This window comes from Paramisgurnus dabryanus, chromosome 22, assembly GCF_030506205.2.
Source record: "Paramisgurnus dabryanus chromosome 22, PD_genome_1.1, whole genome shotgun sequence".
NCBI lineage: Eukaryota > Metazoa > Chordata > Actinopteri > Cypriniformes > Cobitidae > Paramisgurnus > Paramisgurnus dabryanus.
Genome location: NC_133358.1, coordinates 23715885 through 23729976, shown reverse-complemented (window position 1 = coordinate 23729976; position 14092 = coordinate 23715885). Strand labels below are relative to the sequence as shown.

Sequence of the window (14092 nt, the reverse complement as noted above, 5' to 3'; positions counted from 1 at the left end):
TAATATGCATTATCATATTTCTGTTAGTGTAATTTTAGTTTACTGGAATTTTCTAAATATACAAATTATATCTTTTTTAGGATAGGCCTATATAAGAATATTTGGTAACACTTTACAACAAGGTTCATTAGTTAACAGTAGTTAATGTATTAACCAACTTGAACAAACCATGAGCAATACATTTGTTACATCATTTATTCATCTTTGTTAATGTTAGTTAATAAAAATGTAAGCTTTAATTGTTTGTTCATGTTAGTTCAGAGTGCATTAACTAATGTTAACAAGATTTTAATAAAGTATTAGTAATTGTTGAAATTAATATTAACAAAGATGAATAAATGCTGTATAAGTGCAGCTCATTATCAGTTCATGTTAACCAATGTAGCTAACTAATATTAACCAATGAACCCCACTGTAAATTGTTACCATATATTTATATCACAAAGTTAGGCTATATATTTTTCAGCATGGCACATTCAAGTACACAATGACACTAGACTAAAATTAAATGGGTTTAAATTAAATGTAATTTAGATTTCTAGACTAAAATCTTATGGAATTTAGATGAATAAAATTAGACAAAAAACTAAATCAATTCAGATGACAAAAATATGACTAAAACTAAATATAATTTTAGTCAAAAGAAGACTATGACTATGTTTAATCTGTTTGTTCTGCCAGGTCAAAATGTTGAGGTGTTTGATTTCTTTTCTATATTAGGAAATAAAACCTCATAAATAAACTTTCTTAGTTTTCACTGCCCAGACCTACAATGTCTCTTTGTGTTGAGGACTAGTGCATCTTTGAGCCAACATTCAGTACGAGTAAAAATACTTGAGTACTTTTAAATTGGGTTACTTTAATACTTTTACTCAAGTCGTATTTAAATTGGTGACTTTTAACTTGTAGTGGAGTAATTTTTACAGTAAGGAATTTGTACTTTTACTCAAGTATGGCTTTCAGCTACTCTTTACACCTCTGATTATTCATCGGGCAGGGCTTTAGTGACTGACGTCAAGGAAGGCGATCGGACTATCGTACTGCCTTGTTTGCCTGAGCGTTTTGTTTGCCTTTTCATGTCTACAGGTTCTGGAGGACAACACGGGTGTGCGGAGGGTCGTGGTTACGCCCCACTCCGAATGTTACCCACCGAGTTACTCACCGGCTCTGTCCCCGAGTCACCACATACACCCACCCTACCTGACCCACCCTCATTTTATACCAGCCTCGCACACGTCATATTACCCTCCCGGAGACGTACCCCCACAGTTTTATCGACTGCCACCCATCTACCCTGAAGGTGAGATCATAAGTCATAATCAGAGAGTGCACACGTTTTTAAATAAAGGGGACAGCCATTTCCTTTATCTAAAATTTTTATAAATTAGTAAATTATACAATAACTCAATAACTTATACCTTTATACAATAACTAAATAAAATTATTATCTGAAATGCATTGATGACGGTTCAATTTTTATATTTCCATACAGAAAATGCATTTTTTGTGCAGACCTGTCAACCCTATATCACATATCCAGAGTTATTTCAACAGAAAGTGCTAAGATTTGCCGCTTGTTGCCCTAACGACACTGTGAAATCGAACACAAAGCATCGCCTTTGTGGTGTTTACTTCACAATCTACGTATCGTAATTATCTACATTATCTTGTTATCCTAGAAATCATTCCTTTGTATAACGTCTCCACTTTCATGGGTCATGAGGAGTACTGTAAACCTCCGCCCAAGAAGCTAAAACAGCCAATGGAGCGTCCGGCATTGAATCAGGTGACCAGTCCAGTGTCCAGCAATTACAAGACCACCGTCCCTTGCACCACCACTGCGAACGGCTACGGCAAAAACCACACCAGCCCTGGAGGAGGAGGGGGTGGCACAAGCCCTGGCAGCAAACGGGCAGACCGAAGAGCCAGGGGAAGCCCCAAACACACAGACGTGGAGTCACAAGGTGAGACGTCGACTTTAGCTTTCTTGTAGCGTTGTTTCTGCAGTTCATTTGGTAGAGCATTGCGATCAGTGCAAAAGATTATGGGTTTGACCCTCAGGTAGCAAACATACAAAATTTTATGCTTTGTAATGCACTGTAAGTCACTTTGGAAAGCATCTGCCAGATGCATAAAAATAAATGTATAACTCATGATCTAGTTAATAGTAGATTGAATGTAAAACCAATACATTTATGCATTTGGCAGATGCTTTTTATCCAAAGCGATTTGCATTTAAGCTATCGTTTTATCAGTGTATCTGTGACCGCTGGGAATCGAACCGATGATGCTTGCTACGCAATCCTCTACAAATTACAGAAACACCAAGCAGGTCCTGTGCAATGAGCTTTTAGGACAAAAGTTACGCACATAGGCCATATTTTACTAAAAAAATACAGCACACCACAGACATGAACCTACATTTAAACCAAACATTACCCTCAGTGCTTTTCTCCATTGTACAAAGGATCATCCTTTGTGGGATTCAGTCCTAAATCTCTTAAGCCACATCAACCCTCCGTGTCCACAGTCTTGTGTCCAATCGCCCTTTATTTTTTCCTGTGCGTTGGGCCGCAGCAGGGAAAGTTTCCCTTTAATTATTGTCGAACGCCTTCATAAACCCCAGAGTCTTGAATCTGTCTTCACCAAGCGCCTGTGTAATCTGTGTGTGCCTGCTTGTGTTGCTTTAAAATGCGTTTGGGTGCTTGTTTCTGCAGTGTTTTTATAAGCTCGGTAATACCACAGGCCAAAAACTGAAACTAATACTATTTACGGTGTCAGCTGTACTCGAATTAAGCCAAGTTGCTGATTTTGGTCTTTAAGATGAGAAGACAATCCTGTCCACATCTGTTGACTCTAAAGATATGCACACAGATTTACAGGCCTTACTCAAAGCCTTTGTTTTTAAAGTTTTATGTCGGTGTCAGCATTTACTCTCGTGTGTGATGCAATCATTGAATAACAGACGTAACCATAAATGCAAGCAGGGATGGAGAAGAGCGCCCACTAGTGAAAGAAACTGAATGAGCTGAACAAACTTTAATCCAATTTTGTCCAGTTTTTTGCTTGTGTGAATTTATGTTTTACACACATTCGCCCTGCTTGCTTTGTGTTTAGTGTAGTGTACTACAATACTACTCTTACGTGTACTGTGCACACTACACCAGTATTATTCATGCATACCTGCAGGATCTACTAACTACAGTACTAAATGCACTAAAATGTGCCGTTTACAACCTTCACAGAATATGATATCCAACAATGCAGTATTTAACCCTTTATTATTAGGTTAAGTATTGAGTTGAATACAGTATATATTGCTCAATATGAAGTAAACAGTTCAGTTGTCCTCCATTGCATACATCAACCCTGTTCTGCATATGAATGTGAAGCACATGTTGCGTCAGATGGAGGTTGATTCCACATCTCCATATCACCATTTCCTTTCCTTTCATTGCTCCTTTGAAAAGCGCTCATTCTGTCTAGCAGTTTTCCTCTTTGTTCTTTAATGTCTTATCTTACGCTGGTCTTTGTTCACTGGATCATTGGTTCCCATGCCTTGTCTGTGTGGCTGTGCGTGTGGAAACGAGGGAGAGTGTATTTGTGTGTGTTTGTAGTCTGTCTGTGGCAAAACCACAGCGCATAATGAGCCGCAGATCACTTCCTGTCTGAAGCATTGGCGCAAGCCTGGTCCGTGTTAAAGCGTGCAGGACAAAACCCAATGAATTAAATCAAGAGACGAGAGGAGGCAGTTTTAGTGAAAGTGTCTGAGATTCTCAAAGTCAGTGTTGGAGAAATACAAGTTTGAATTTTTGGTAAAGTAGTTAAAATACAATCAAACTACTCTCGATAGATAGTGTACTACACTACACTACAAGCAATAATATATTTTTAAAGGAACAGTATGTAAGAAATTTATATCAATTAATCATAAATCAAATACTTATATCACTGACAACAGTGGTCTGGCCAGGATATTGTCATTAAAAAGTGGAGTTGCAGCCCTCAACTGATGTTTATGTTGTCATGTTGTGTATTGGCCACCAGTTGTGTGATTGCAGTACCAGTTTTTGCCACAATCCTACATACTGTTCCTTTAAATATACAACCTATACAATATCAGATTAATTTATTTTATTTATTTATTTCCAATCATAGTGAATAGGACAAGATTAAACATTGGAGAAATTTAAATAAAATAGGGTTGTATTTGTAAACATTAATGCGCAACATGAACTAACAATGAGTTACTAATTTACAAAAAATGTAATCTTGTTTTTTGTTAATTTCTGCATTTACTAATACACACTTAAAGCCATAATATGGATCATTTTTGTAATGAAAACATCCAAAAAGCACTTGCGCAGTATGATTTGTTTTATGTAGTTGTGTACTTGCATTATCTCAAAAGTTCCAAAAAAATCTAATTTCCAATCCAATTATCTCCTATCGTTCCACTCTCCTTCATAACCTAAATATTTAGCGTTATAATAAAGGCCGAAGTATAGTAATTTTTTATTTGTGATGTCATAAGGAGCTCTTATTATAATAATACCACCCCTTAATCTGCACAATCCAACCAAAGCACTGCCATTTAGTGCAGAGAGAAAGAAAGAGAGAGAAAATAATTCACAGCACAATTGAGTTTCAATTGCAACAAACCACTATCATTGTGCTCATTTGCATTTTAAAGGACACACTCAAAACTGCACTATTTTTTTAAATTAGCACTTTAGTTTTTATGCATACTGCATAGGAAAATATGTCCACATTTTTTTATTAAAACAGTGCTCGCCCCTCAATCCAAGTGCGTAATACCGTATAACAAAAACGTAGTACTATATCACTTAGATAAGCTATTGATAAACTACTAAAACTTTAACAGCTACAGTAGTCATTCTCAAGCACTGTCGTGACACGTTAGTCTTTTGGTTCCTGTGAGTAATTCAGTCAAGACCACACTGACCCACCATGTTTGATTTTCAATCCATACATGGACTGGAAGCTAGGATTTTCCACTCATTTTTTCCATCCTGAATTAAATAAGAAAGAATCCACTCAAAACATCCTTTATCCCCCCACATCCAGCAACATTTCGTTAGGGGAAACCGTACAGGTCAGTATGAGGTCATGTTACCATGACTTCATCACAAAGATGACTCATTGCAGAGGCCCCTCGGGCCCTGTAAGACCCAGACCTGTGAACCTCTCTCCCCAAAAGCTGCGTTCCTACTCGCTACTGGCTCAGTGCGACCTTCCCATCCATCAGGATGTCCACAGATCTTTATCTTTGTCCCGCCACTGTTTGGTGAATTTATGGTTCTTTTCCCTTTTAAACCAGCATGGAGACGTTGCAGACACACACAAACACACACTGCTAATTTATGACTGACTTGGACAGACGTGGTTAAAATTCATCTATGTTACCGTCTCCTCTTTGTAGATCACGATGTGGACGTGAGACGAGTTCAGGCCGTGCCATCAGGAATGGAAAAGCCCCAGGTGGGTGACTCAAAACATCTTGCCCTCACACATCTACTGTCCTGCAGAGACAGAGAGTCAAAAAATGAGATTTAATGGTTTTGTCCAGGTGGATGTTTTTTTATCCTGGAGCGTTATTATTGCACCACTCAATGTTTTTTTTAACATGGTTATTGCTCTTACTTAGTGTTTGGAGTCTTGAGCATCATACCACATATTCATGCTATACCGTTCACATTATAACGATAACTATAAAAAAATATAGTTTTTAAAATCGTTTATATTAAATAGTTCACACCATAACTATAACGATACAAAGAACGATATCGTTGGGATCACTTTCTGAGTGATTTTTCCCCACCGGATAAACGATAAACCATTGACAGCCAATCAAATCTATTTAAACTTCATGACAGTGGAAAAGCTCAGTGCGGAGGTCTATAACATAAAATTACCTCAGGTGTCCAGCGCTGATGCAGTTGCTGTGAAATTCACTAAGTAATGCTTTTTTCCTAACACACAGACTACGCCAAAAAGTAAGTTTTTTTACGCCTAATAGTAAGATATTAACTTAGATTACACAACTAGAGTCACTGCTTAGACTGACGCAAAACGCAGCGTGTTGAGGACATCTGCTGGTTAACGTTACCCGCTGGGTAAATGCAACAAGAACAGCATATTTACATATTCAGTAAACAATTGCAAATGTTTTTATTACAAGAAATATCCAATAAAAGTTAACGTTAAAGGGAAGTATTTGTGCGAGTGCCCCGCGCGGGAGCGAATTACCAAAAATCGTTATAATATGGACGCTAATATAGTTAGCGTTATATTCATCGTTATAATGTGAACGGCCCTTTACTCAAAACTTAGCTTTCTAAGGAATCAACTTTTGTTTTGAGGACAACAACAACGTAAAATATAAAGAGACAAAAAGATGCCTGATGATATAAGAGACACTGTAGTCTCTTCTGTCACAAGTATATAAGGCAAAATCTAGGGACCAATAGTGAGTCTTGGGGTTGTGAGCAACTATCCATATCAATGCCCTTGATACATGGCAATGGGTTTTACAAAGACAAATACATTTTTCACATTTTTTATCTACTGTACTTTGCAGTTGATGTGTCTACAGATGGTGTGATAAAACAATCCCATTTACTTTCACTAGAGGGCAGCAGGAGTTAATGCTTGTCCTAATGGTTCAGTGATTCATTGATGGGGCCAAAGTAATGTTTATCATCTTTGTGGTTTGATTTTGTAATCGGTTTGTGGGAAATAGGAGAAAAGCCAAGGCCATCAAATATGTGTTGTGTTTTTAGATGAGCAAGGTTCAGGATGCTGTGTTGATATAAAGTGACCCGAAAATGTATTGGGACACTTAATGGATGGATGTCAGGGCTTTGCCACACAAAATAAACAAAATAGCATTTATTTGAAAGAAACGCAGTAAAAGTGTGGTTTTCAAGCAAAACAGTTCACAAATATTTATTAGGCATATTTACATTTAGGGGATGCTTTTATCCACATTGAACTAATGCATCTACCTGTAGTGAGGTTTTAATTTTATTTATGTAATGCATTGACATTTATACTTTTGTAAACGTGCTGTTAGTGTAGCATCTGCTCAATGCAAACTGTAAATGTAAGTTCCCAAGTACAAGTACTGTGTTTTTGTTATTTAACATGTCTGGATGATCATTGTATTAGCACAGACAGTCAGAGCGAAAGAGCTGTTTTGCATCATATAACATGATTCATCTGGTCTTGTAAAGCAGTAGCCGCTTCAGAGAAAATATTTTTATGTTTTGTGAATAAGGACTCACTCTCGGTTGTGGTGTTCATCAATTCATTCACTGAAGAAGAGTCTCGACACCCAAATTAAGCACTTATTTACAGCAGCTTGTGTTTACCAGACATCATAAATGATTCAGAGTCTGCTTTTTAACCCTTTATTTTGGACTTATGTCTGCTTCTAGATTTGCTTTCTGGCTATTTTACCATTTTTGACTGTTTATTATGCAAAAAATTGCCTGAAAAGTAACTTCTTATGCTGGGTACACACCAAAAGATAATCGGGCTGATTTCCCCCCTTCCGACAATCTTATAAGATTTTGGTGTGTGTGTACCCAGCATTAGCCACTAAACATGATTTATTATTTATTTTGTGGTGTTTCTGTCGAATGTGGGGTGAATAACCTGCACTCTTAAAAATGCTGGGGTATTTTTAACCAAGGTCAAAAAGGGACGAGCCCAGCAGCTGGGTTGAAATTAACTCAGAAAATGTTTATATTTGACACAACAATGGGTTAAAACAACCCAGCAGCCGGGGCTCGTCCCTTTTTGAAAATATGTGCAAAGATCATGTCTAGGTTTTATTATTATGCCTAAAAACTGAAAGAAAGGAATATAAAAGTATAATTTGCTCAATGAAAATTAGTCCTGCTTTTAGGGACATTAGTTTGATGTGCATGGTGACATTTTGTTGCTGGCTATAGAGCACATTTTTGTGTTTAATTTATTTTTATTACAATGATATTGCAATAATTGTAATTTGTTTAAATTTTAAAGGATTTATTTCTCAAGGTGCTGTTTGTTGTAACGCCTTAATTTATGCTGATTAACAAAAAGCTTTTGCATTGATCTGAGACCCATTTGGATGCATCACAAGACATTTAGATGCATTACAGTGATACACATTTTGGGGAAATAATGAAACGCTTGTCACATACATAAAATCTTGTTACGGTATTAAAAATAAATTGTTTTTCTTTTTGATCTCTCAGGTGTCTAAGGTCCAGTCTCGCTCTGCTCTTGTGTCTTGGGCATCTGCTTACTTGCCAGGGTCTTCTGGGCGGGGCTTGCAGGGAGAAGCGGCTCCGCCCACCTGTAACTATGAACTACAGCTTACGGATAAGGGACGGGATGGGAAATACAAGGTTGTGTACAGGTAAGGACCCCTGTGTACAGACAGACATGGAAGCGACAAATAAAACCTTTTAGATGTCTAGACAAATCTTAAATTTTAAGAAAACGAGATTGGAAATTATCTGAGATGGGCTATTAATATAAAGTATGCTAAAAGCTAAAGCAGGTCTGATAGCATGCTTAAATCTTTTAGCCCTGCAATCAGAGCGCTGTATGTCTTACATTTCAGTGGTGAAGAGCTCCAGTACGCCCTCACTGACCTCAGACCAGCCACAGACTATCATGTCAGGTAAAGCTATGGGCTTTGAATTCAATGACCAAGATATGTGACTTGATTTCTGATTAGGGTTTAATTTGTGATTAAATTAGTGTTTATGATTTTAATTGTGATGATTGGTTGTTTATCCGGTATGACTGTAATGTGCATGTGTTACAGAGTAAGCGCAGTGAGTAACTCTGTAAAGATCCCCTGTTCGGATGCGAGGGCCTTCACTACGCATTGCGGACCCCCTGATACACCTCTACCCCCCAGACTGTCCAATCGCACAAAAAGCTCCCTCACATTGCAGTGGAAGGTACATCATTCAAAAAATATTTGGGTTTGATTTAAATATATTTTTACACAAGCAACACACACATCTCTGCTACAAATGAACATTTTAAGTTTGTTTCTAGTACTTTCCATTCTTGGACAATTACACCAAACGTGACAGAAGTGCAAACGTTACAACTCACCCCATAGGTGGGGTTCATTGTAACAGGCAGGGGATTAGTTGTAACACTTGCTAAAAATTAAGTTTGCATGCAAATATTTCAATACTATTTTGTCTATATACTTAAAATGGTTATTGTTTATATATCTAACTACAATAGACAGGTATCCACACTGTATTCATTTATCCAGCACTTTTCTAACAATAGTTCAATTATAAATGGATACAAATGTCTAAATATGTCAGCACAATTATGACACATTTTTTATATGTGACCCAGTCTGTAATAACCACACTACAGTTTCAAAAATCTAATTCTGAGATAATGAGCATCAAAGTCTGATTTTAGCCATTCATTTCATTATGATTTCAATCTTTGACGTGACCTCATTCAATCAATATTAAAGATATGAACAACAATAAATTTAACACACTTTTTTGATAAGACAGCCAGGCACATTTATTTTGTTGGCAGCCAGCAATTATTAGTGTGTAGCCCATTTTAAACAACGGCAAGAATTACGCTAACATTAGCAATTTTTGTATCGGAAGTGCTGAGGGGTTAGTTGTAACACAGCGTTACAATTAACCCCGCTGGGTCAAAATATTTTCAAGCCCAACAAAAAAGTTGCTAAGAGCTGCAGACATATTTCAAAATGATGCTATGTTTTAGTCAACAAGACACTGATTTATATGACATAGCATTGAATTTGGTATCTTACACACCCAACTTAGAAACCGAAAAAAACATATGATGAAAAAATTTACTTGCATGCCACCAAAACACTCGTTCATCAATAACTCTCTGGAAAAACATACATTTTTAATATTATATTATTATATAATAATTATTTTATAAGATAAAATTATTTATTTATCATTCATATAAACACACCTTTACCATACTAAAATCTTTTCTATGTTATTCCAGCCTCCTGCAGACAACGGCTCAAAAATCACAAGTTATAGACTAGAATGGATTGAGGTATGTATTACATGATCGTATTCTTACTGTATTATATCCTGGATGTGACATTTACTCTGGTTGAATAAAACAATGGTGAAAGCTAAGAGAAGGGTGGGTGAAAGTCACGAATGGGGTTTTGTTGCTTTTCTTTCGCTATCTTTGTATATCACTGTCATGCTGTCGGCAGATCTTGCATCATTGTTGCCTTTTCTGCTTTATTGTGTTTTATAAAAGACTAAGGTCATACTGTACTGTAGGTGTATACATGTTCATATGCATTTAAATGGCAGATTAATTCACCCTATAAGACTTCATTGTCTGAATGAAGCTATGTGTGTAGGTTTTCATGCGTTTACTGAAGGTTTGAAATGATTTGTCCTCTTTGTGATCTCGCCTGCACCTGCAGCCGGATACTGAATTAATCTTTCCTCTGTTCTTTTATCTGCTGGATTGGGACAATATGTGCTATGGCTTTGTTGTTGTTTGTACTGTATCTTCTTCGGTATGTAAAACATTGGTACTCCAGAGAAAGCAGTTTGATTTTAAAGGACTAGTTCTCGTAAAAATAAAAATTCTGTTATCATTCATAGTCATCCTTAATAATTCTGTCATAGTGTTGACAGCCGCTCTAGCTTTCTTCAGCAGATTCATAAGAGATGTAGCAACATCTGATCAGTAAACAATTTGTTCTTTCAAGTCAACTAGTTTGTGTGCTTTCAGCTTTCATGTTGACATTATTCAGAGCTTTTTAGAGTTTATTAAAACCCAAGTTTCACCAGATTTCATTTAATTCTGGCTCCTGTTGTCATTGTGACAATTAACACAGCTACCAGCAACCGTTTAGCTGTTTGTTCTTTTCATGTTAAGAGCGTTTTTGTTCAGGCTTGGGTGGACTCAGCATGTGTCTGTCCCTTACCTCTGTGTTTTATAGTCTTGATGTTTTTTTCATTTGTCATTACTGACAGCATCATTATGTACTTGCAGGGAAAAAAGAACAGCATTTTCCGTGAATGTTACTTTGGACACCAGCGACACTACAAAGTCCCGAAGTTGTGCCCTGCTGTTGGTTACACGTTTCGATTGGCCGCACTAAATGACATAGGCACCAGGTTTGTATATTTGTTTGAATTTTTACACAATGCTCAGGTACTACCATGGTATATGATTCTCATTTTACACAAGATTCACAGTTATAAAAATACAATAAGATATAAACACAAACACACATATGATAATACATTTTTTGGACATTTTCCTATATTTTGATATATTTAATATATACTAATAAGTACACTTTAAAAATGCTGGGTGGGGTAAAATACTATGGTATGGTCAAATGACACCATTACAAAACTTTTATGTAAGTAAAATATTGTATTTTGAATTGATTATTTGATGTAAATTTTAAAACAATATTTTTTATATTTCATGCTGAAATTCATTACAAAATTAAAGTTTGGCCCTAAATCATCCTTGTGTTTAATGACGTGGTAAATGAGAAAATTCGCCCCAACACTACTTGCCGACACTGCCAATTCACAAAGGGAGAAATCCAAACAATTTATAACCTTAAAATGCATTTCTCAGGCTTTCAGGGCACATAAAATCTTAAAAAGAAATTGATCGCTTTTATGACTCCAATGTGTTTAACTCTCGTTCTCCGCAGTGGATTCAGCACAGAAGTCGTGTTTTACACTTCCGGAAGTCTACCACAGACGTCCTTACCGCCAATGCTGGTACTGACAGGTCCAACGTGGGTTATGCTGGAGTGGACCCGACCGAACAGCTGCAGTCCTGAGGAGGTGGTCACATACACCTTGGAGATGCAGGATGAGAACAAGGTTTTGAACTCCCACATCCCATAATTCACCTGTGCATTCATCATTCTGTTGTCATATACACCATAGATTTTCTCATTGTTGTGGGAATATCCCGGGTGTCCAGTGTATCAGTGGCGGCTCGTGAGGGGCGCAAATTCAAAATATGTGTTCGGAGTTTCGTGTGTGTTGCTTGTGTTTTCAAAATATGTGTTTGTTGCGTCATGTGAACCATGTGCATTACGTGTTTTGTCAAAATAAGTGCCTGCTGCACACGTGTCAAAATCGTTTATGATAAAAGAGACGTTCACAATTTTTTTTTATTAGTTTCCAGTTTTTACTTCACTGGTAGCTTGTTAAAAGCTGTGACCTGACATTTTTTATATTAATGAATTTTGTCTCGCACTGTATACATAAAATTTCTGTATCAATATACACTAACTTTTGACCGGTAATGTAAAGCGTGTGTGCGCGCGTGCGTGTTTGTGCATGTGTGTGTGTTTGTGCGCGCGTGTTTGTGCACGTGTGTGTATCTATACATACAAACAAACAGTTTACACTACCGGTCATTTTTTTGACAACAATTTTCTATATATAATTGTTGTATACTAAATGATGATGTGATTTGTTAGGGACTGGAGTTTCAGGCAGTATACAGCGGTTTGGATCTGAGCCGTAAGGTGGAATCACTAAGAAGAAACACACAGTACAGATTCAGGGTAAGTCATGAGTCATTTTACCATCAAACAACATGCCTCAAAAGCCTATGTGGCTGTTAATACCTTGTATAAAGATGTGTTTTGGTCAATAGGATCACAAGTGGACGAGAGAGACACATTCACATTTACACCTGGTATTTTTAACCAGTCTCTTTTTTTTCCTCGTTTGCCCGCTTTGTGGGCGAGTCTGTCTGCTTTTGTTTAAACATGTGTGGGAGAAAATACAGTTTTAAATTGATGCAAACTTTATAAATATAAGAGCTTTTTATCATATTTCAGAGCAATTGATGAAATAAGATTGCAAAACTTTCAAACGCTTGCAAAATGAAACAAAAACCAAAGAGGCAGAGAGTAGTCGCTTTAGTTATTTCAATGAAAGCCTCTATGTTCACATTTCTGAATGTGGTCGGATGAGCATAAAACATTTTACACCCCATTCACACCTGTATTTAGCGCCGTCCACTTGTCCAATCGACCAAAACGCATCTTAACACCAGGTGTAAACGGGCTCGTTGTTATGTTCAAGTTCCACATCCTTGTGTAAACACACAACTGTAAGCAACTTGAAAACAGCACATTCCCCAGCCAACTCAATACATCATTTCCTTTTTGTCAATCAGGCAATTAGTGCTAATCTAATGAGCTTTCATTTCTTTATCAGCTCCTCTTTAACCTGGAGCTCTTTCTCAAATCCAGCAGCTGTTGATGTTGCTGGAGTAAGATGTCAATCGATTTCCCGTGGTGATGCATGTTAAGCCTTTTAGTTTAATCTGTGTTAAGACGGAAAGAACAGTGTGTGTGCGTTTCAGGAGAACCACCGTTTCATTTCAGGGGATTCAAACGTAATTTCCTAAAATACTGTTGATCATTCGGATACTGTCTTGCGTTCAAAGGTTCACTAAACGAAACTGTTCTTTAATGAAAATCAGAGAAAGAGGATGTTTATTGTCATCTGATGGCATTATGACCTTAGAGACTATAATTGTCATAATAGTGGGGTGTTTTCTGGAAGCGATGTGGTGTATATACCTCAAAATATGTGCTATTTCTTAAGAAAATATTTAAATATCATATGGCATGACATATTAAGTATGTATGAAGTATCATCTTAAAAATACACACATTGTGCATTTTTATGAATTATTTTTATATTTTAAGTCTTCGTTGGCAATATGATGCAGCCCTGTGCATATTTTCATAGGATTATTTTTGCCATTCACTGCAGATTCATGTTGTGCATAATATAACTGTCGCCCCCTACAGCTCATCACGTGTAATGGCGACTGGCGGAGCGCACCAAGCTCTTTGCTGGTGTGTAAGACGACCCCGGACAGACCCAGACCTCCGATGAATCCTGCAGTAAACGCAATCACATATCACAGCTTCTGCGTAACATGGGGTATTGTCACCATTTTATAAATTCAACAGGTTTTATCAGGTTTTTATTGCCCATTTTTATTATAAATC

The 14092-nt window shown here is 37.0% G+C and overlaps 1 protein-coding gene across 2 annotated transcripts in view; it reads left to right on the top strand.

Moving 5' to 3' along the window:
• The window catches only part of fndc3bb (fibronectin type III domain containing 3Bb), a 76321-nt gene that overhangs the window by 41926 nt on the left and 20303 nt on the right, over nt 1–14092 (top strand). For both annotated transcript variants that reach the window (XM_065258433.2, XM_073813091.1), the window contains exons 5-15: nt 1087–1300; nt 1680–1964; nt 5444–5502; nt 8268–8431; nt 8639–8698; nt 8846–8984; nt 10054–10107; nt 11074–11198; nt 11756–11930; nt 12539–12625; nt 13889–14024. In XM_065258433.2, the coding sequence (XP_065114505.1) occupies nt 1087–1300; nt 1680–1964; nt 5444–5502; nt 8268–8431; nt 8639–8698; nt 8846–8984; nt 10054–10107; nt 11074–11198; nt 11756–11930; nt 12539–12625; nt 13889–14024 (1498 nt within the window). The remainder of the gene's footprint in view (nt 1–1086; nt 1301–1679; nt 1965–5443; nt 5503–8267; nt 8432–8638; nt 8699–8845; nt 8985–10053; nt 10108–11073; nt 11199–11755; nt 11931–12538; nt 12626–13888; nt 14025–14092) is intronic.